General features: G+C 34.5%; 1 protein-coding gene across 1 annotated transcript in view; it reads left to right on the top strand.

The window, feature by feature from the left end:
* The window catches only part of BRIP1 (BRCA1 interacting DNA helicase 1), a 198,795-nt gene extending 177,782 nt beyond the window's left edge, over positions 1 to 21,013 (top strand). Inside the window, exons 18-20 of the mRNA XM_030881813.2 lie at positions 15,647 to 15,729; positions 17,982 to 18,215; positions 19,749 to 21,013. Coding sequence (XP_030737673.1) covers positions 15,647 to 15,729; positions 17,982 to 18,215; positions 19,749 to 20,485 — 1,054 coding nt within the window. The 3' untranslated portion in view covers positions 20,486 to 21,013. The remainder of the gene's footprint in view (positions 1 to 15,646; positions 15,730 to 17,981; positions 18,216 to 19,748) is intronic.
* Positions 21,014 to 22,323: the final 1,310 nt, after the last annotated feature.

Below are 22,323 nucleotides of genomic sequence, written 5' to 3'. Positions count from 1 at the left end.
GAGAAAATAGAGAAAGAAACATGTCAAAGGAATAATTCAAGAAAAATGCTCAGAATTGAAGGACATACTTTCCTGATGAAAGCATCCACTCAAGTACCAGTAAAGGGGGAAAAGCTACAAAACTCCTCACTATGCAGTTTCAAAGTACCCAAGGTAAAGAAAAGGTCCTGAAACCTTCCAGGGAGAAAAAGAGAACTCTCATACAAAAGATATAGAATCAGTATTGAAACAGACTTCTTAAAAGCAACACTAGAAGCTGAAAGACAGTTGAAAATTATCTTCAATTATTTGAGGGAAATTTTTGACTTGCAATCTAAGTTCTTAGCAATGCAAATGATCAATAAACTGTAAGACAGACTAAAGCATTCAGTATTCAGTATTAAAGGACCTAAACATTTGCTTCAAATGCACACTTTCTCAGGATCCAACTGAAAGATATTCTCCAACAAAGAAGAGAAAATTCAGAAAGAGGAATACCAAGGATGCAGGAAACTGGAGTTCCAACCCAGAAAAGTGAAATTCCCAAAACAACCAAGGAAGAAAGCTCTGGGATGAATCTGTGTGGCAGTCCCATAGTAGTTAGTCTAGATTGGTTTCTGAGGATGGAAGGTTTTGCCCTTATTGAGAAAAATTCTTGCAGCTGTGACAAAGTGGGAATTAATTAATGATAGAAACATAGAAAATTAAGCAAAAAAGGAAAGAGGGAGAGTTATTAACTCCAAGGCAGACAAAAACGTCTTGTATGGGAAAGGACATGTAATCATACTGGATCATGTAATTCACCTTTAAATGGTAATCCACTGAATATTGATTTACAAAAGAATTGTGATATAATGCTGCTGGAAGAATGGAGAGGTAGTGAAGTTATCAGTGATATGAGATAAACATCTTCTGTAGGAAGAGTCAGTAAATGATTTCTAATGGTTAAAAACCAGGAAGTAGTAGTAGTATGTTATTTAGAAATATGGAGGCAAATGACCATAAGAACTATGTAAAATATTTTCAATTACTTGTTTCTGAGATTGGGAATTGGAGATGTGGTGTGGGTAGGCAAAAGAAAATTCTGTTTTTATTAAAACAATTATAATACTATTTGACTTTTAAACTATGCTTGTGTATTTGATTAAAAATTAAAATTTACAAGCTAAAATTAACTTTTTAAAGAGTCTGGAGATTGGTTCAAGATGGCAGAGTAGAAGGACATGCTCTCATTCTTTCGAGAACACCAGAATCACAACTAACTGATGAACAGTCATCGACAGGAAGACACTGGAACTCACCAAAAAAGATACCCCACATGCAAAGACAAAGAGGCTGCAGTGAGACAGGAGGGGTGCTATCACAATAAAATCAAATCCCATAACTGCTGGGTGGGTGACTGACAAACTGGAGAACACTTATACCACAGAAGTCCACCCACTGGAGTGAAGGTTCTGAGCCACATGTCAGACTTCCCAACCTGGGGGCCTGGCAACGGGAGGAGGAATTCCTAGAGAATCAGACTTTGAAGGCTAGTGGGATATGATTGCAAGACTTTGGCAGGACTGGGGGAAACAGAGACTCCACTCTTGGAGGTCACACACAAAGTAGTGTGCGCATCAGGACCCAAGGGAAGAAGCAGTGACCCAATAGGAGACTGAGCTAGACCTACCTGCCAGTGTTGGAGGGTCTCCTGTGGAGGTGGGGAAAGCTGTGGCTCACCAAGGGACAAGGACACTGGCAGCAGAAGTTCTGGGAAGGACTCCTTGGTGTGAGCCCTCCCAGAGTCCACCATTGGCCCCCACCATAGAGCCCAGGTAGGCTCCAGTGTTGGATCGCCTCAGGCCAAACACCCAACAGGGAGGGAACTCAGCCCCACCCATCAGCAGACAAGGGGATTAAAGTTTTACTGAGCTCTGCCCACAAGAGCAACAGCCAGCTCTACCCACCACCAGTCCCTCCCATCAGGAAGCTTCCACAAGTCTCTTAGATAGCCTCATCCACCAGAGGGCAGACAGCAGAAGCAAGAAGAACTGCAGTCCTGCAGCCTGTGGAACAAAAACCACATTCACAGAAAGATAGACAAGATGAAAAGTCAGAGGGCTATGTCCAGATGAGGGAACAAGATAAAACCCCAGAAAAACAACTAAATGAAGTGGAGATAGGCAACCTTCCAGAAAAAGAATTCAGAATAATGATAGTGAAAATAATCCAGGACCTCGGAAAAAGAATGGAGGCAAAGATCAAGAAGATGCAAGAAATGTTTAACAAAGATCTAGAAGAATTAAAGAACAAACAAACAGAGATGAGCAATACAATAACTGAAATGAAAACTACACTAGAAGGAATCAATAGCAGAATAACCAAGGCAGAAGAACGGATAAGTGACCTGGAAGACAGAATGGTGGAATTCACTGCCATGTAACAGAATAAAGAAACAAGAATGAAAAGAAATGAAGACAGCCTAAGAGACCTCTGGGACAACATGAAACGCAACAACATTCACGTTATAGGGGTCCCAGAAGGAGAAGAGAGAGAGAAAGGACCCGAGAAAATATTTGAAGAGATTGTAGTTGAAAACCTCCCTAACGTGGGAAAGGAAATAGCCACCCAAGTCCAGGAAACACAGAGAGTCCCATACAGGATAAACCCAAATAGAAACACGCTGAGACACATAGTAATCAAATTGGCAAAAATTAAAGATAGAAAAATTATTGAAAGCAGCAAGGGAAAAATGACAAATAACATACAAGGGAACTCCCATAAGGTTAACAGCTGATTTCTCAGCAGAAACTCTACAAGCCAGAAGGGAGTGGCATGATATACTTAACGTGATGAAAGGGAAGAACCTACAACCAAGATTACTCTACCAAACGAGGATCTCATTCAGATTTGATGGAGAAATCAAAAGCTTTACAGACAAGCAAAAGCTAAGAGAATTCAGCACCACCAAACCAGCTGTACAATAAATGCTAGAGGAACTTCTGTAAGTGGGAAACACAAGAGGAGAAAAGGACCTACAAAAACAAATGCAAAACAATTAAGAAAATGGTCATAGGAACATACATATTGATAATTACCTTAAATGTGAATAGATTAAATGTTCCAACCAAAAGACACAGGCTTACTGAATGGGTACAAAAACAAGACCCATATATATGCTGTCTACAAGAGACCCACTTCAGACCTAGGGACACATACAGACTGAAAGTGAGGGGATGGAAAAAGATATTCCATACAAATAGAAATCAAAAGAAAGCTGAAGTAGCAATACTCATATCAGATAAAATAGACTTTAAAATAAAGAATGTTACAAGAGACAAGGAAGGACACTGCGTAATGATCAAGGGATCAATTCAAGAAGAAGATATAACAATTATAAATATATATGCACCCAACATAGGAGCACCTCAATACATAAGGCAACTGCTAACAGCTCTAAAAGAGAAAATCGACAGTAACACAATAATAGTGGGGGACTTTAATACCTCACTTACACCAATGGACAGATAATCCAAAATGAAAATTAATAAGGAAAGACAAGCTTTAAATGGCACAGTAGACCAGATATATTTAATTGATATTTATAGGACATTCCATCCAAAAACAGCAGATTACACTTTCTTCTCAAGTGCACACGGAATATTCTCCAGGATAGATTACATCTTGGGTCACAAATCAAGCCTCAGTAAATTTAAGAAAATTGAAATCATATCAAGCATGATTTCTGACCACAACACTATGAGATTAGAAATCAATTAGAGGGAAAAAAATGTAAAAAAACACAAACACATGGAAACTAAACAATATGTTACTAAATAACCAAGAGATCACTAATAAATCAAAGAGGAAATCAAAAAATACCTAAAGACAAATGACAATGAAAACACGACGGTCCAAAACCTATGGGATGCAGCAAAAGCAGTTCTAAGAGGAAAGTTTATAACTATACAAGCCTACCTCAAGAAACAAGAAAAATCTCAAATAAACAATCTAACATTACACCTAAAGGAACTAGAGAAAGAAGAACAAACTAAACCCAAAGTTAGCAGAAGGAAAAATATAAATATCAGAGCAGAAATAAATGAATTAGAAACAAAGAAAACAGTAGCAAAGACCAATAAAACTAAAAGCTGGTTCTTTGAGAAGATAAAATTGATAAACCATTAGCTAGACTCATCAAGAAGAAGAGGGAGAGGACTGAAATCAATAAAATTAGAAATGAAAAAGGAGAAGTTACAACAGACACCACAGAAATACAAAACATCCTAAGAGACTACTACAGGCAACTCTATGCCAATAAAATGGACAACCTGGAAGAAATGGACAGATTCTTAGGTATAACCTGCCAAGACTGAACCAGGAAGAATTAGAAAATATGAACAGACCAATCACAAGTAATGAAATTGAAACTGTGATTTAAAATCTTCCAACAAACAAAAGTCCAGGACCAGATGGCTTTACAGGTGAATTCTATCAAACATTTAGAGAAGAGTTAACACCGATTCTTCTCAAAATCTTCCATTCAAAAAAATTGCAGAGGAAGGAAAACTCCCCAACTCATTCTGTGAGGCCACCATCACCCTGATACAAAATGAAACATACTACAAAAAAAGAAAATTAAAGACCAATATAACTGATAAATATACATGCAAAAATCCTCAACAAAATACTAGCAAACAGTATCTAACAACACATTAAAGGGATCATACACCATGATCAAGTGGGATTTATCCCAGAGATGCAAGGATTCTTCAGTATACGCAGATCAATCAATGTGATACACCATATTAACAAATTGAAGAATCAAAACATATGATCATCTCCATAGATGCAGAAATAGCTTTTCACAAAATTCAACACCCATTTATTTAAAAACTCTCCAGAAAGTGGGCATAGAGGGAACCTACCTCAACATAATAAAGGCCATATATGACAAACCCACAGCAAACATCATTCTCAATGATGAAAAACTGAAAGCATTTCCTGTAAGATCAGGAACAAGACAAGGATGTCCACCCTCACCACTATTATTCAACATAGTTTTGGAAGTCCTAGCCATGGCAATCAGAGAAGAAAAAGAAATAAAAGGAATAGAAATTGGAAAAGAAGAAGTAAAACTGTCACTGTTAGCAGATGACATAATACTATACATAGAGAATCTTAAAGATGCCACCAGAAAACTACTAGAGCTAATCAATGAATTTGGTAAAGTTGCAGGATACAAAATTTATGCACAGAAATCTGTTGCATTCCTATACACTAATGATGAAAAATCTGAAAGAGAAATTAATGAAACACTCCCATTTACCATTGCAACAAAAAGAATAAAATACCTAGGAATAAACCTACCTAGGGAGACAAAAGACCTGTATGCAGAAAACTATAAGACACTGATGAAAGAAATTAAAGATGATACCAGCAGATAGAGAGATATACCATGTTCTTGGATTGGAAGAATCAATATTGTGAAAATGACTATACTACCCAAAGCAATCTGCAGATTCAATGAAATCCCTGTCAAATTACCAATGGCATTTTTTACAGAACTAGAGTAAAAAATCTCAAAATTTGTATGGAGACACAAAAGATCCCGAATAGCCGAAGCAGTCTTGAGGGAAAAAAACAGAGCTGGAGGAATCAGACTCCCTGACTTCGGACTATACTACAAACCTACAGTAATCAAGACAGTATGGTACTGGCACAAGAACCGAAATATAGATCAATGGAACAGGATAGAACGCCCAGAGATAAACCCACGCATCTATGGTCAACTAATCTATGACAAAGGAGACAAGGATATACAATGGAGAAAAGACAGTCTCTTCAGTAATTGGTGCTGGGAAAACTGGACAGCTACATTTAAAGAATGAAATTAGAACACTCCCTAACACCATACACAAAAATAAACTCAAAATGGACTAGAGACCTAAGTGTAAGACCGGGCACTGTAAAACTCTTAGAGGAAAACATCGGAAGAACACTCTTTGACATAAATCACAGCAAGATCTTTTTTGATCCACCTCCAGAGTAATGGAAATAAAAATAAACAAATGGGACCTAATGAAACTTAAAAGCTTTTGCACAGCAAAGGAGACCATAAACAAGACAAAAAGACAACCCTCAGAATGGGAGAAATATTTGCAAATGAATCATCAGACAAAGGATTAATCTCCAAAATATATAAACAGCTCATGCAGCTCGATATTAAAAGAACAAACAACCAATCCAAAAATGGGCAGAAGACCTAAATAGACATTTCTCCATAGAAGACATACAGATGGCCAAGAAGCACATGAAAAGCTGCTCAACATCAATAATTACTAGAGAAATGCAAATCAAAACTACAATGAGGTATCACCTCACATCAGTTAGAATGGGCATCATGAGAAAATCTACAAACAACAAATGCTGGCGAGGGTGTGGAGAAATGGGAACTGACTTGCACTGTTGCTGGGAATGTAAATTGATACAGCCACTATGGAGAACAGTATGGAGGTTCCTTAAAACACTAAAAATAGAACTACCATATGACCCAGCAATCCCACTACTGGGCATATACCCAGAGAAAACCATAATTCAAAAAGACACATGCACCCCAATGTTCGTTGCAGCACTATTTACAATAGCCAGGTTATGGAAGCAACCTAAATGCCCATTGACAGACAAATGTGTAAAGAAGATGTACATATATACAATGGAATATTATTCAGTCATAAGAAGGAAGGAAATTGGGTCATTTGTAGATACATGGATGCATCTAGAGACTGTCATACAGAGTGAAGTAAGTCAGAAAGAGAAAAACAAATATCGTATATTTACGCATATATGTGGAACCCAGAAAATGGTACAGATGAACTGGTTTGCAGAGCAGAAACTGAGACACAGAAGTAGAGAACAAACATATGGACACCAAGGGGGCAAAGTGGCAGGTGGTGGGGGTTGTGGTGTGATGGATTGGGAGATTGGAATTGACATGTATACACTGATGTGTATAAAATGGATGACTCATAAGAAAATAAATAAATAAACATTAAAAAAATAGAGTCTGGAGGTCTCAATTCTAGATAAGATGGAGTAAGTACATTCTGTACTGTCTTTAAAAGCTAGACAGAATGCATGGAGCAGCTATTTGAGTACCGTGAAAAGTGAATAATAGTAGACAGATTGCGGAAGAAGACCAGAATTCAAAATACCAATGAACTGGTTGGAATAACTATATTAATATCAGGACAAAGTAGAATTAAGAGGAAAGAAAATTATTGGGATGTTAGAAGAAAATTTACATAATGATGAAAGGGTCAATTTATCAGAAAGACATAACAATCCTAAATGTGTATGCACCTAAAAATAGAGCTTCAAAATACATGACACAAAAGCTGACATCTGAATAAGAAATAGACAAATCCACAAGCATGGTTGGAGACTTTAAAATTCCTCTCTCAGTAATAGATAGAAGTAGTAAACAGAAAACCAATAAAGAGATGGAAGACTTAAACAATATTATTAGCCAGCTAGATTGAATTGACATTATAGAGCACTCCACCCAACAATAGCAGAATAAACACAAGGAATATGTACCAATTTAGACAATATCCTGGGTGATAAACTTAAAATTTTTTTTAAGGATTTGAAATCATAGTGTGTTCTTTGACCATGCTGCAAATAAACAAACTAGAAATCAATAACAGAAAAATAACGTAAAAATGTCCAAGTACTTGGAAATTAATAACATCTTTAAAAATCCATAGGAAAAACAGGATGTCTTAGGATAATTAGAAAATATTGTGAACTCACCAGAAATGAAAATCATCATATCAAAATTTGTGGACCACAGGTATAGCAGAGCTCACTGGGAAATTTATATCATTAAATGTTTATTTTCAGAAACAAAGATCTCTAATCAGTTATCTAAACTTCTACCTTAAGAAGCTAGAAAAGAAGAGCAAAATAAATGTAAAGCAAACAGAAAAAAGAAAAGAATATAAGTCAATGAAACTAAAAAATCAATAAAATCCATTTTTAAAGCAATCAGTAAAATCTACTGACTTCTAGGTAAACTGACAAAAAAAAAAAAGCCGCAAATTGCCAATATCTGGAATAAAGGAGGTGATATTACTACATATCCTGCAGACATTCAAAGGATAATATGGGGAAATTTTTACCTGTCTCAGAGCTCACTTAAGCAGTTGTTTAACTTCACAGCTTCCTGAGACAATGAATGAAAATTGGGACAAATAACAAACTAACTGAAAAGCTTAAAGAGAAAAGCTGGGAAATGAGATTTCCATGGGGGCTTTAAAAGTTCCGACATACTCCTGAGACTCTAGTAGGAATGTTTAGGACTGTGCACATGACCAGGGATGTGCACATGCTCATAAGACCTGAGAAGGTCCTAAGCTCTCACCTCTGTGTGACCTTGAGGCTCTGCTGAAGCAGGAAGTGAAGACTAAGGTAGAGTTTTTGCCTGCCTGATCAAGGCTCAAACATGTATCCAAAAACACATGTAAAGCCTCTTGGCAAAGAATGGGAGACTGTGGATTCCAGATGTTTAAGGAAATCTCTGTCTAATCATTAGCTGACCACTAAGCTGACCTAGCAATGGTCACACATGACAGAATACAGACTTTACAAAATGATTTCAGAAAAGTCACAGCAACAACAACAGCAGCATCAACAACAAAAATCCTTGGGGAGGGAGGAAGAATCTGATTTCTACAGTTGCCAGATTACATTATTTAAAATGTACTCTTTTCAACAAAAATTATGGCATGTGCAAAGAAGAATATATTCCCCATACACAAGGGAGAAAGCAGTCAATAAGAATTATCCCTAAGGGAGTCCAGATGTTATAGTTAGTATATAAAACTATTTTAAATATGATCAAGGAACCAAGGAAATTATGTCTAAAGAGCTATAGGAAGCAATGAGAATGATGTTTCACCAGATGGAGAATATCAATAGTTAGATAGAATTTAAAAAAAAAAAAAAAACCTAATGGAAATTCTGTAGTTGAAACCTACAATAAGTGAAATGAAAAATTTAGTAGAGGGGCTCAACAGCAGTTTTGAGCAGGAAGAAGAAAGAATTGGTTTCCAGTCTGAGGAACAGAAAGAAAAAGAATGAAGAATAATTAAGATAGCCTCAGGAACCTGTACAACCCCATCAAGCATACCAACATACACATAAAGAGAGTCTTAGAGGGAGAGAAGAGAGAGAAAGAAACAAAGATTTTTTTGAAAAAGTAATGGCTGGAAACTTCCCTAATTTGGTGACACATCTAATTTGATGACACATCTAAGAAAATCAGAAAACTCCAAGTAGTTTGAACTCAAAGAGATCCATACATAGAAATGTCATGATCAAGCTGTCAAAAAACAAAGAGAGAATCTAGAAAGCAGCAAGAGAAAAACAACTCATTATACAAGGTATCCTCAATAATTTAAGCAGATTTCTCACTGGAAACCATGGAGAGAAGAAAGCAGTGAAATGACATGTTTAAAAGGCCAAAAGAAAAAGACTGTCAGTTGAATCTATATCTAACAAAACTATCCTTCAAAAATTAAGGAGAAAGTAGAACATTTCCAAATAAACAAAAACTGAGAGAATTAATCTCTAGAAAACTTATTGTACAAGAAATACTAAAGGGAGTCTTTTTCTGGCTGAAATGAAAGGACACTAACCAGTAACTATATCCACATGAAGAAATAAAGAGCATCTGTAAAGGTAATTTCATAGGTAAATATAAAAAACAATATAACTTTTTTTTGGTTTTGTTTTTTTTGCGGTATGTGGGCCTCTCACTGTTGTGGCCTGTCCCGTTGCGGAGCACAGGCTCAGCGGCCATGGCTCACAGGCCCAGCTGCTCCGCGGCATGTGGGATCTTCCCGGACCAGGGCACGAACCCGTGTCCCCTGCATCGGCAGGTGGACTCTCAACCACTGTGCCACCAGGGAAGCCCAATATAACTATATTTTAATAACTTTTTCTCCTGTTTGATTTTTGAAAACAACTGCATAAAGCAATAAACTTAAGTCTGTGGTAATAGGCATTGTATTGGCAGTTCCAAAGACGATGTTTAGGTTCAGTTATTCACCAGGAGCAGTGATAGACTCAGCATATAGCTGTATGCACACCTAGGATTTATTACAGTGAAAGGATACAAAGCAAAAACAGCAAAGGGAATAGGCACATGGGCAAACTCCAGGGGAAGCCAGGTACAATCTTCCGAGGGTCCTCTCTCAATGGAGTCACACAGGGCACACTTAGTTTCGCAGCAATGAATTGTGGTAATGTGTGAAATAATAGCCAATCGGGAGAGCTTGTTAGAGACTCAGCACCCGGTTTTTTTATTTGAGCTGGTCGTATAGGCAGACTCTGCCTAACATTTCCCCAAAGTCTAGACTCTCAGAAGCAAAGCAGGTGTTCAGCATTAACCATATTTTTCCACAGACATTGTAGACACAGTGAGATTTTCTTTTAGTTAGTGATTGGAACCCTCCCTGAAATCTAAACACCAACCAAGGGCTACCTTATATTCAGGCCTTTCTAGGGATAAGCAACTTGGCCTGCTGTATTAACTCTTTTCTGCACAGGTGTACAATGTTTAAAGATATAATTTATATTAAAGTAATAGCACAAGGGTTGGGGGGAAGAAACAGTTATACAGGAGCAGTGTTTTTGTATACTACTGAAATTAAGTTGCTATCAATCCAAAATAGATTTTTATAAATTAAGGTGTTTATTATAATCCTCAAAGCAACCATTAATAAAATAACTCAAATATCTATTGCACACAGAAGAAGGCAGTAATGAAGGAATAGTGGAAGAACAATAACAAAAAAGACAGAAAACAAATAGTAAAGTGGATATTTGCAAAATAGCTAAGTAAATTCTACCTTATCAGTAATTACATTAAGTGTAAATGGACTAAGCACTCCAATCAAAAGAAAAAGATTGGCAAAATGAATTTTTTTAAAAAGGACATGATCCAACTTTATGCTGCCTGAAAGATAAATGCTTTGGTTAAAAAACACAACTAGATCAAGTGTGAACAGAAAAAGACATGCAAGCAGTAAACAAAAGACAACTGATTTGGTTATACTAATACCAGACAAAATAACCTTTTTGTTACTAGAAATTTTCTAATAAAATTTTCATTCCATTAATTCAGCAGTTATAGTTGGAGACTTTAATACCCCACTTTCAATAATGGATAGAATAGTTAGAAAGAAAATCAACAGAAAAGGAAAGTCTTGAACAGCACTATAAACCAACAATTACAAACCTAACATATTTATTACACTCTACCCTACAATAACAGAATGCACATTCTTCTTAAGTGTACATGACACATACTTCAGGATAGACCATATGTTAGGCTACAAAATAAATTTCAATACATTTTAAATGGTTAAAATCATAGAAAGTATCTTTTCTGATCACAGTGGAATGATAGTATAAATCAGTAACAGACAGAAAATTTAAAAACTTATAAATACGTGGAAATTAAAGAACATACTCCTAACCAGTGGATCAAAGAAGAAATCAAAAGGGAGATTAGAAAATACCTTGTGATAAATGAATATGATAACACAGTGTACCAAAATTTTGAGGGTAGAGTGAAAGCAGTGCTCAGAGAGAAATTTATTTTTATAAATGCCTATATTAAAAAAAAAAAAGAATATCTGAAATCAGTACTCTAACCTTCTACCTTAAGGAATTAAGGAAAGAAGGGCAAATCAAACCCAAGGCAAGCAGATCAAAGGACTAGTAGAGATTAGAATGGAAATAAAGGAAATAGAAAATAAAGTAGAAAAAGTCAGGGTAACAAAAGTTGGGTCTTTGAAAAGATCAAGAAAATTGACATTTAACTAGACTGACCAAGAAAAAATGCAGAAAAGACTCAAATTACTAAAATTAGGAATGAAAGAGGGGTTGTTACTGCCAAACTTACAGAAATATAAAGCATTATAAGAGAATACTTGAACAATTGTATGACAACAAAATAGATAATTTAGATAAGTTGGACAAATTCAGGACTTCCCTGGTGGCACAGTTGTTAAGAATCCTCCTGCCAATGCAGGGGACACACATTAGAGCCCTGGCCTGGGAAGATCCCACATGCTGTGGAGCAACTAAGCCTGTGTGCCACAACTACTGAGCCTGTGCTCTAGAGCCCGCAGTTCACAACTACTGAGCCCACATGCCACAACTAATGAAGCCTGTGTGCCGAGAGCCCATGCTCAGCAACAAGAGAAGCCACCAGCCCCTGCTCGCCGCAATTAGAGAAAGCCCATGTGCAGCAATGAAGACCCAACACAGCCAAAAATAAAAAGATAATAAATAAATTTATTTTAAAAAAAAAAAGATGGACAAATTCATAGAAAGACATAGCTATGGAAACTGACACTCAAGCAGTAGAATGTCTGAATAGATCTATAACAAGTGAAGAGGTGGAAGAATTAGTAATACGAAAATTTCACACAAAGAAAAGCCCAGGAAAGAATGACTCCACTGATGAATTCTAGCAAACATTTAAAGAGAATCCTTTACAAACGCTTATGAAAAATAGAACAGGAAACATGTACCAGTTTATTCCATGAGGCCAGTGTTGCCTGATACCAAAAGTAATCAAAGACATCACAAGAAAGCTACAGAGCAGTATCTCTTATGGTTATAGATGCAAAAATCCTCAACAGAAAAGTAGAACACTGAATCCAGCAACTTACTAAAAGGATTGTACACAGTGACCAAGTGGAATTTATCTCAGGACTGCAAGGTGGTTCAACACCCTGCCAGTTTATTGGTTCAGCTAAAATCAGTGTAACACCGTATTAGAGTAAAGTACAAAAACCACAAGATCATCTCAAGATGAGAAAAAGCAATTGACAATATAACACTCAACAAAGTAGGAATAGCAGGTACTTCCTAAACCTTAAAGGGCATCTATGCATACAATAGTTAACATCATACTGAATGGTGAAAGTTATCATTTTTCTCTTAAGTTTGAGAATAAAATAAAGATGGCCGCTCTCACCACTTGTATTCATTTTTTGTGTTGGAGGTTCTAGCTAGGGCAATTAGGCAAGAAAAAGAAATAAAAGATATCCAGATTGGAAAAGAAGTAAAATTATCTTTAAATTTGCAAATGACATGATATTGTACATAGAAATACTAAGGAATCCATAAAAAATAACTATTTAGAACTAAAACAAGTTCAGCAAAGTTATAGGATGCATATTCACTATACAAATATCAGTTACATTTTTATACACCAGCAATGAAAAATCCAAAAATGAAATCAAGTTAATTCCATTTACAGTAGCATCAAAAAGAGCAAGATACTTAGAAATAACTTTAATGAAAGTACCCTGAAAGCTTCAAAATATTGTTGAAAGAAATTTCTAAATAAATGGGAGAATTCCATGATGACAGATTGGAAAACATTATTATTAAGATAACATTCTCCCCCAAATTGATCTACAGATTTAATATAATCCCAACCAGAATTCCAACTGGATTGGGTGCAGAAATTGAGAAGCTGATCCTAAAATTCATATGGAAATTGAAAGAGACCCAGAATAGCCACAAAAAATTTGAAACAGAAGAACAAAACTGGAGAACTGACAATTCTCAATTTCAAACTTACTGCAAAACTACAGTAATCAAGACTGTATTGTATTGATGTAATACAGACATGTAGAACAAGGGGTAAAATTGAGGGTCCAGAAACAAACCCATGCATTTACAGTGAATGGATTTTTGACAAAAGTGTCAAGACAATTTAATGAGGAAAGAATAGTCTTTTTCACAGATAATTCTTGGATAATTGGATATCCACCTGGAAAGGAATGAAGTTAGACCCCTACCTCACACCATATACAAAAGTTAACTCAAAATGGATCAAAGACTAACAAGGTATAAATTTTCTTGACCTTGGATTAGGCAACGGTTTCTAAAATATTTGCAAATCATGTATCTGATAAGGGTCTTATATCCAGAATATATAAAGAACTCTTACAGTTCAACAATAAAAATATAAATAATGCAATTTTAATTTGGACCAATAATTTAAATAGACATTTCTCCAAAAAAGGATACACACGTGGCCATTGTGCACATGAAAAGATGCAGAACATCATTAGTCATTAGGGAAATGCACATCAAAACCAGAGTGAAATACCACTTCATACCTCCTGGTACATCTATTGAAAAAGATGGACAGTAACAAGTGTTGGTGAAGCTATGGAGAAATTGGAAATCTCATACATAGCTAATGGAAATGTAAAATTATGTGACTGCTTTGGAAAAAAAAAATGTAGCAGTTCCTCTAAAAGTTAAACGTAGAGTTATACAACCTAGCAATTCTATTCCTAAGTATATACCCAAAAGAATTTTTAAAATGTATCCATATAAAAACTTGTACACAAATGTTTATAGTAGCATTATTCATAATAGTCAAAAGGTGGAAACAACCCAAATGCCCATTAACTTATGAATGGATAAATTATGGTATATCCATATAATGGAATATTATTCAGCCATAAGAAGGAACAAAGTACTGATGCATGATACAAGTAACCTTGAAAACATCATGCTAAGTGAAAGAAGCCAGACACAAAATGACATATATGATTCTAGTTATATGAAGTGTCCAAAATAGGTATATCTATACAGACAGAAAGTAGATTGTGGTTGCAAGGGGTTAGGGGGAATGATCTGGGTAATTGGGAGTGACTAATGGGCATGGGGTTTCTTTTTGGTGAGGTAAAAATGTTCTGTAATAGACAGTGGTATAGGTTGCAGAACCTTGTAAATGTAACCACTGAATTTTATTTTTAATTTTTTTTTTATGCAGCAGGTCCTTGTTAGCCATCAATTTTATACACATCAGTGTATACATGTCAATCCCAATCGCCCAATTCATCACACCACCACCACCACCACCACCACCCCCCGCTGCTTTCCCCCCTTGGTGTCCATACGTTTATTCTCTACATCTGTGTCTCAATTTCTGCCCTGCAAACTGAAAAACCACTAAATTTTAAAAATTTTAATAATGTTTAAAATTTTAAAAATTAGCAAATTGAACCCAACAATCTATAAAAAGAATAATGCACATGACCATAATGGTTATTCTAGGGATGAAAGAAAGGCAAGCTCAGTATTTGAAATTTTGCCAGTATAATCCACCATGTTAACAGTCTAAAAAGAACAACTACATGATTATATCAATTGGTGCAAAAATTTTTTTACAAACTTATTCATTTATGATAAAAACTTGTTAAACCAGAATAAAAGTTATGTACGTAAAATCTACAGCTAATATAATACTTAAGGTAAAAAATATTGTGTGTGTAAAGAATGTTTTGGGAAATATTTTCTATAATTTTTTTGTCTTTCAAAATAGAATGCATGTAACATTTTTGGGTATGTTATCAGTAGTTGGCAAAAGTAGGAGAGTTTTTAATACATCTACTTTGGTACATTGTACTGAGTAGTTTCTAAAAACTTTACTCATAATAATGACTTTGATTAAAGGACATGTCATTGATTTTGATACCTGACAGACACATCATTGATTTTCTCAACCTTCTGTCTGTCCCACTAGAAATGTGGCTTTATTTTCACTGTTATATTTATTTCATTTTCTCCCTATTTTTAGGTGTATTCGACACAAAAATGATTGGGGAGCTCTTATTCTAGTGGATGATCGCTTCAGGAGTAACCCAAGTCGATACATATCTGGTAAGATTCTCTGCTGGGCTTAGAGTACGAATTAGTAACAATCTTTGGTATTTAATGACTTCTATTTTTAAAGCAAAGAATTGGATAGAGAATTTGAATTACTAGATCGAACATGGAAAAATTCACATTGACTGGAAATCTAGCCTTTTAATGCTTCTGTGTTTACAAAAAATCTTTATAGAGGAGAATCTGGTTACTGATGTAGTATTAATCAATCAAGATCCTTCAATTTCACCAGAATGTGGGATTTGATTCAGTAACATAGCAATAATTTATTTACCATTGTCAGGGAAAAAGCTGTTCCACAGAAATGAGTTTTCCAAGAAATATTAAGTTTTTACATTTAAGCACACAAGCAATCCTTTGGTGCTTAGGATTCTTTTTATTCTTTCATTCTGGATTATTTGTGTTTTATTGTTGTATGTGTGTGTGTTTGTTTGTTTAGAAATGCTTCAGTTGTTATAGAGTTTATATTAGAGCTAGTATTTTCTAAAAAGAAAAAAAAGCACCACTGCATGCTGCAAGATCAAGTACATGGTCATTTTTCTCCACTCAAATGAACAAATACTGTGTGCCTATAGTTTTCATCCGAATTAATACCAGGAATCCATCTGTTATTAAAGAACTGTTGGAAGTACTTGCGTTTTTGTTATCTTTAGAGCTAAAAAGTTCATACCATACTATAATGAAAAGATGCTAATTTTTTAATTTGTTTCAGATTAGCTGTCTATGGGTATGGACTCTACTTTTTATATTTCAGAGCCTAATTATTATATTTGGTTCAATATTAAAACATATCCACCTGGATTGAAGCAGGAAACGCTGTTTTATTAGTCTTTTCTTCTCTTTCCCTGTAAAGCAAGCCAAGGCCAAGATATAACCAAAAACAAATGTTAAGTGCTTATGTTTAGTCAGCAGGTGGAGCTCAGATTCTTTCAAGTTTTCAAAAGCAAACTGACATTTTACACTGACAAGGCTTTCTTTGATCACAAAAAGTTCGAAATGAAAGCAATAACTATAACGCTAAAATTTTTCAATTTGGGAAATTTTCATATTCTTATTTGGTATAATTATTTTCCCCAAGCAAACAAAAATAAAGAACTTTAAAGAAATGCTGTTTAAGTTTTTTTTTCTTATTTTAAAATCTAGAACTGAAATTTTTACCTCGTAGTTCAGATTTGTTGAGAGATTTTTTTGAATTAAGTATTTTCCATTATTTTCTGTAAGGTTTTTATTTTTTCTGAGACTCATAAACTTTGAAATCTTATCTAGGCAATACAGCGCAACAACATACAAATTCCATTTGATGACTAATTTTTGTTTAAATTCAACATGCAAAAGAATAGTTGATAGAAAAGCTCCATTAAACAGAAAAACTAAAGGAATGTATTTGAAATGAAAGAATAATAGTTCAAGTTGCTTGAAGCCCTGTCTTAACCTTCCTCTCAACTTAAAATACCATAGTGACTTTTTAAATTACTCCAAAAGATGATGTTTTAGTAACATCAGCAGAGAATATTTATTTTCTAAAGTCCAAATATCTGAATTTCATTCTGAAGTGAGTCATACTCCAAAACACCTTATACTGTTAATATGGTTTATTTTTACGCAGTTTTCACATGTCACAGGGTCAAACCTTGTCCCTTACAACTTGATTATTTATATATTAAAAAATAATTATGTAATAAATATTCAGATAGGACATGATTTGCCCATAAAACAGTGTTATTCCTTTTACTCCCAGAATAGTTTGATATATTTGGAATTGGAAGGAGAAGGGAAACAAACAAACAAACAAAAAAAACCTATGAGACTGTAATCTTGAATTTATTTTTGCTAAAGGAGTCAAATTTAAAAGTTGGAATAAAAGATTGTGTTGTTTAGAACTTGTATTTTCTCTGCAATTAAAAGGTAGGTAATTTTTTGTGGGGAATTATGATAAAATTAAATTTGCCTTATTCCCCAGTTATTCTTAATTGACAAATAATATTTTCCCATCTCCATTCTACTCCCACTGCCTCTTCCCTCCATCCAGTTGGCAATCACTGCATGTAAAGAGAAATGCTACTGATACAAGAGCATATTGTACACATGAAGGTAAAAAGGCAGGAAAAATGTAGAGAACCACCCTGTATCCTCTAAATTCAAAGTAGATTACCTCACCAGAGAAGTTATCTAATTTTTTTTTCTTAATGCATAATATCTTCACTGAATAACCAAAGTTTCTTTGCTGGGTTTACTTTTTGCCTTAGGACTTTCTAAGTGGGTTCGGCAGCTGATTCAGCACCATTCAACCTTTGAGAGTGCTCTGGAGTCCTTGGCTGAATTTTCCAAAAGGCACCGAAAGGTCATTGATGTATACAAAGAAGACAGAAAATCTGTACAGGACAATGAGTCTCCGCTTGCAGTGGCTTGTTTGAAGGATAATACCTCAACTTATTTATTAGAAGCAGCAAGCCATCTATCACCAGAATATCCTAGGGAAGGTAAAGTAAAAATGTGTCTAAGAGCTACAGTGTCCTAAAATGATAGATAAAAGTCCATCTTTACCAAGAGACATCATCTCCAGAAAGGAGAAAAATATGAAAAGTTCTAACCATTTACATTTGGTAGAGAAGTCTTTCATTGCGTTTAGTGAAATGATATTTGTTATGCTACAGATTAATGTCCTTAAATATGTTGGTTATTATAAGGTGTTATCATAAAATAATTTGTATCAGAATGGGAAGAAATTTTTGAGGAGATCTACACATATTTCGTGGTTTTCCACTTAGAAGCTTTGCCACTAACTAACTTTGTGACCCCCACTCCCGAGCAAGTCACTTAACTTTTTGAGTCTTAATAGAAGGGATATCTGCCTACCTATCCCTCCAGGTTGGGTTGTAAAGATCTAATAAGATGATAAATATCACAACATTGTAAAGCACTATGCAAATGGTAATGTTTTTCTAAAGGTGATATTAAAAATTGACCTAATTTATAGATAATTGTCTTACATGAATTTCTTATTTTAGAGAAGTGAGAGTCATTTATTCTAAATGATAAAAAAATAATATTTTAAAATATCAGAATATACTGGATTAAAATATAATTTAGAAAATTAAAATATAGTTTAAAATATATTAGAATATAATACATCAGGGATTAGCAAACTATGGCCTGCGGACCAAATTCGGCCTGCTGTTTTTGTAAGTAAAGTTTAGTGGAATACAGTCACACCCAATCATTTATATATTGTACACAACAATAGAGTTGAGTAGTTATATGTATTGCACTAGAACAGCATAATTGAGTAGTTGCAACAGATACAATGTGATCCACAAAGCCTAAAATATTTACTGTCTGGCCTATTATAGAAAAAGTTTGTCAAACTGTTCTGTATCATTGGATATCATTTTAATTGTTTTAATTAATATATAATAGTAGTTTAATATATTACTTATTATATATTTTATAATATATGCTTCTATCCTAGCTAAATGTCATAGTGAATTCTAGGCCATTATACTGATAATCAGGAAAGCTAGGTTCTAGTCCAGGTCTGATTACCAACCAATTCTATAACTTTAAGCAAATAACTTAGTCTTGGTGGTTGTCAGTTTCCTTAAGGGAATTAGTCTAGGTCAGTTTTTCTCAATCACTGGTGAGTGGATTTTTAAGGCATTTTTACAGCCTGTTCCCTCCTTTACTCATCCTTCTTCCTCTTCCTTTTTACCATTTCTTTTCTTGTTCACTTCTGAGGTCCCTGGTGTGGAATTTGATAGTTTACCAGACAGCATTATAACTTGGGCTGGGAACCACTGGAGACCTAAGATTCCTTTCAGAGTTAACATGTTGTGCTTGAAGATGGATTGCTTAGAATGCTTCCATTCTAAGATGGAAGTCCTGCTACTACTTGTTATGGGCTCTCAATTATGTATCCTATACAGTTATTTCAGTATTTCTAACAAAAATTGTTTTAATATAACAAATATTACATTAGGAACAGAAAGTTAACACTCATATCTTTGTATTTGTAGATGATCCATTATTATTGGAAGAGTCTGCCCAGGCAGTAGGAGCAGAAAAAATTGTGATTTCCAGATCCACAAGCCCAACCTTCAACAAACAAACAAACAGAGTTAGCTGGTCTGGCAGTAATTTTCTGGAACAGTATCTTACTGGTAAAATTCTGACTGGAACACCTAAGTTTAGGTCATCAGAGGACTGTGCCTCTAATTCTTCCACTTTCAAAACAGAAAAGGGACGTGAAGCAGTTTTGCCACTCACTGATAAATGTAAGTCCTCCTCTCTGACAGTAAACACATCACTTGGACCATGCCCTCAATCGGAAACCATTGTTCCATCAATAAAGATTAATGCTACTCTCCTGAATCCAGAAGATCCAGACATTCTGTTATCTCTAGTAAGTGAAGAAGCTGAACTTTCTACTTCAAATACAGAAGCAGAGGATGAATCTATCTATTTTACACCCGAACTTTATGATCCCATAGATACAAATGAAGAAAAGAATGAACTAGTTGGAACTGATAGAGACAACAGATTGGCTAATAATTCAAATTGCATTTTAGCTGAAGATCTTTTTGAAATTAAAACTATGAAAGGAATGGATTCAGTCAGAGAAATGAAAGCTGAGGATTGCACAGGCACAAAGTTGAATAGACTCACGCATATTAAAGAAAGTAAAGTTGATGATATTGGTAGTAATGTAAAAATGACTCATATAAATGAATTGGAACTGGGAAAAAACTCATGAAACGGATATAAAGAACTTTAAACAGTCTCCTCCCAAAAATAAAGATGTGTTCCCTGGTGTTAGGTAATAATACTTAACTGTCAAGGTATAAAAACATGTCGTCATGCTTATATTAAACTCTATTGTAAATGATAATTTGTACATTGGATAAGTGACATAGCTTTTTTTTTTAATTTGAGATATATAATTCACTTTAATCCAAAGTCTATATTATGTTCAGAAATATAAGTTTTACTATTCTCAAGTTTTGATAAACTGATGCATAAAAAATATTTTCCTCCAAGTCTTCCTTAGCTAAATGCAATATTAAATTAATCAATCTGGAAGATATGTAGTTTCCTAAGGCACTTTAAATTTCACATAAATGTTTGTATTTTGTAGTCCTCTTCATCCACTTGTTTTCATACTGATGCGTAAAAATTAATAGCAATCTAATCCAGTTACCCCTCAGTCATGTTTCACTGTAGATTTTACCTCAGATCAGTCTGAGGTTTTTTTTTTTTTAGAAATCAGTTTTCTTGAAAAGTATATTCCTGTATTAAACTGCCTCCTTATAAGTAATTAAGAATTAAGGAAGAAAACTACATGTATTTTTAATTGAAATTGTTTTACATTTTTGTTTGTTAAATCAAAACCAAGCATGTTTTAAACAAATTTATGTAAAATTATAAAATGCCAAATGAAGGACTCCAAATTTTCAATTCTAATTATTTAGCTTCATCACCATTGCGGAAAAAAGTGACATGTTCTAGCATAAAGGCTTCATTTATGCAACTAAGATAGAAAACTTCAAATATAAATTTAATAAGTAAAGCTAAACATGTAACTGTAGCTGAAAAATGTTCCCTTATAGCCCAGTAAGCTTTTCTGTAAATTTTGACTCTTGGTTTTTGTGAATGAAGCTACACTTCTGATCAAAAATGGTTATAAAAGTAGCTCTTCTCTGACATCATTCCAAAAATACATTCACCAATCTTTTCCAAGAAACATCTGTTACTCAATAGACATTTAGCCTTCTTGGAGTGATTTGAATCGAAATTTTATGAGCTGTTCAAGTTGTTGATGCGGTTTATTATTTTCAAGTCAAAATTCTCAGCAGTCAGGTATCTTTTATATTCATTTGGAACAATGATTTATTATATATGCATATGTTTACTTTCATTTTGATGACATTTATATTGAATACAGCTTAATTGTTTCTATAACATTGGATGTTACAACTCTAAGCATAGTTCAAAGAAATTTAAATTGATAATTTACCAGTTAAAGAATTTATCTGCAGATTGGGATATATTCAGTCCCACCTAGTATTAGATCTTTTTCTTAGGTGATCAGTAAAAAGTTTCAAGCACTGGATTAGAAGGTAATTTTTAAATTGTTTTGAAAGGGTGAAATCATTTGTCATCTTTGGAACAGTTCTTAATCCACACATCAAGGGTGGTGTGGTAGTAGAAAAAATACCAGGTGGAAGACAAGAGACTTGGGCTCTATTCTTGGCTCTGCCACTAATTTGCTAAGTCATGTTGGCAATCACCATGCCTTTTGGGGAATTAGTTTCATCTGTGAAATGTGTACTTTAGTACTATAAAATCATGCAAATCCCTTTCAGCTTTAAAAATCCATAATTTAAAGGAATATATGTTGATATTTTATTCTGAATAAATTTTCATTTGCTTTGGTTGCAAAATGCTTAAAATAAAGCAAACCATTTGTATAAAAGGTAACATGAATAATTGTATGAATATGTACATAATAACTTGGGAAGCAAGTATTTATTTTACCAGTGCTGCAATTAAAATATTTTTGAATCCTTAAAATTGTCCTTAGAAGATTTGGTA

Source organism: Globicephala melas, chromosome 20 (genome assembly GCF_963455315.2).
Source record: "Globicephala melas chromosome 20, mGloMel1.2, whole genome shotgun sequence".
Lineage (NCBI taxonomy): Eukaryota > Metazoa > Chordata > Mammalia > Artiodactyla > Delphinidae > Globicephala > Globicephala melas.
Note: the sequence above shows the minus strand (reverse complement) of the source record. Positions and strands in the feature narration are given on the sequence as shown.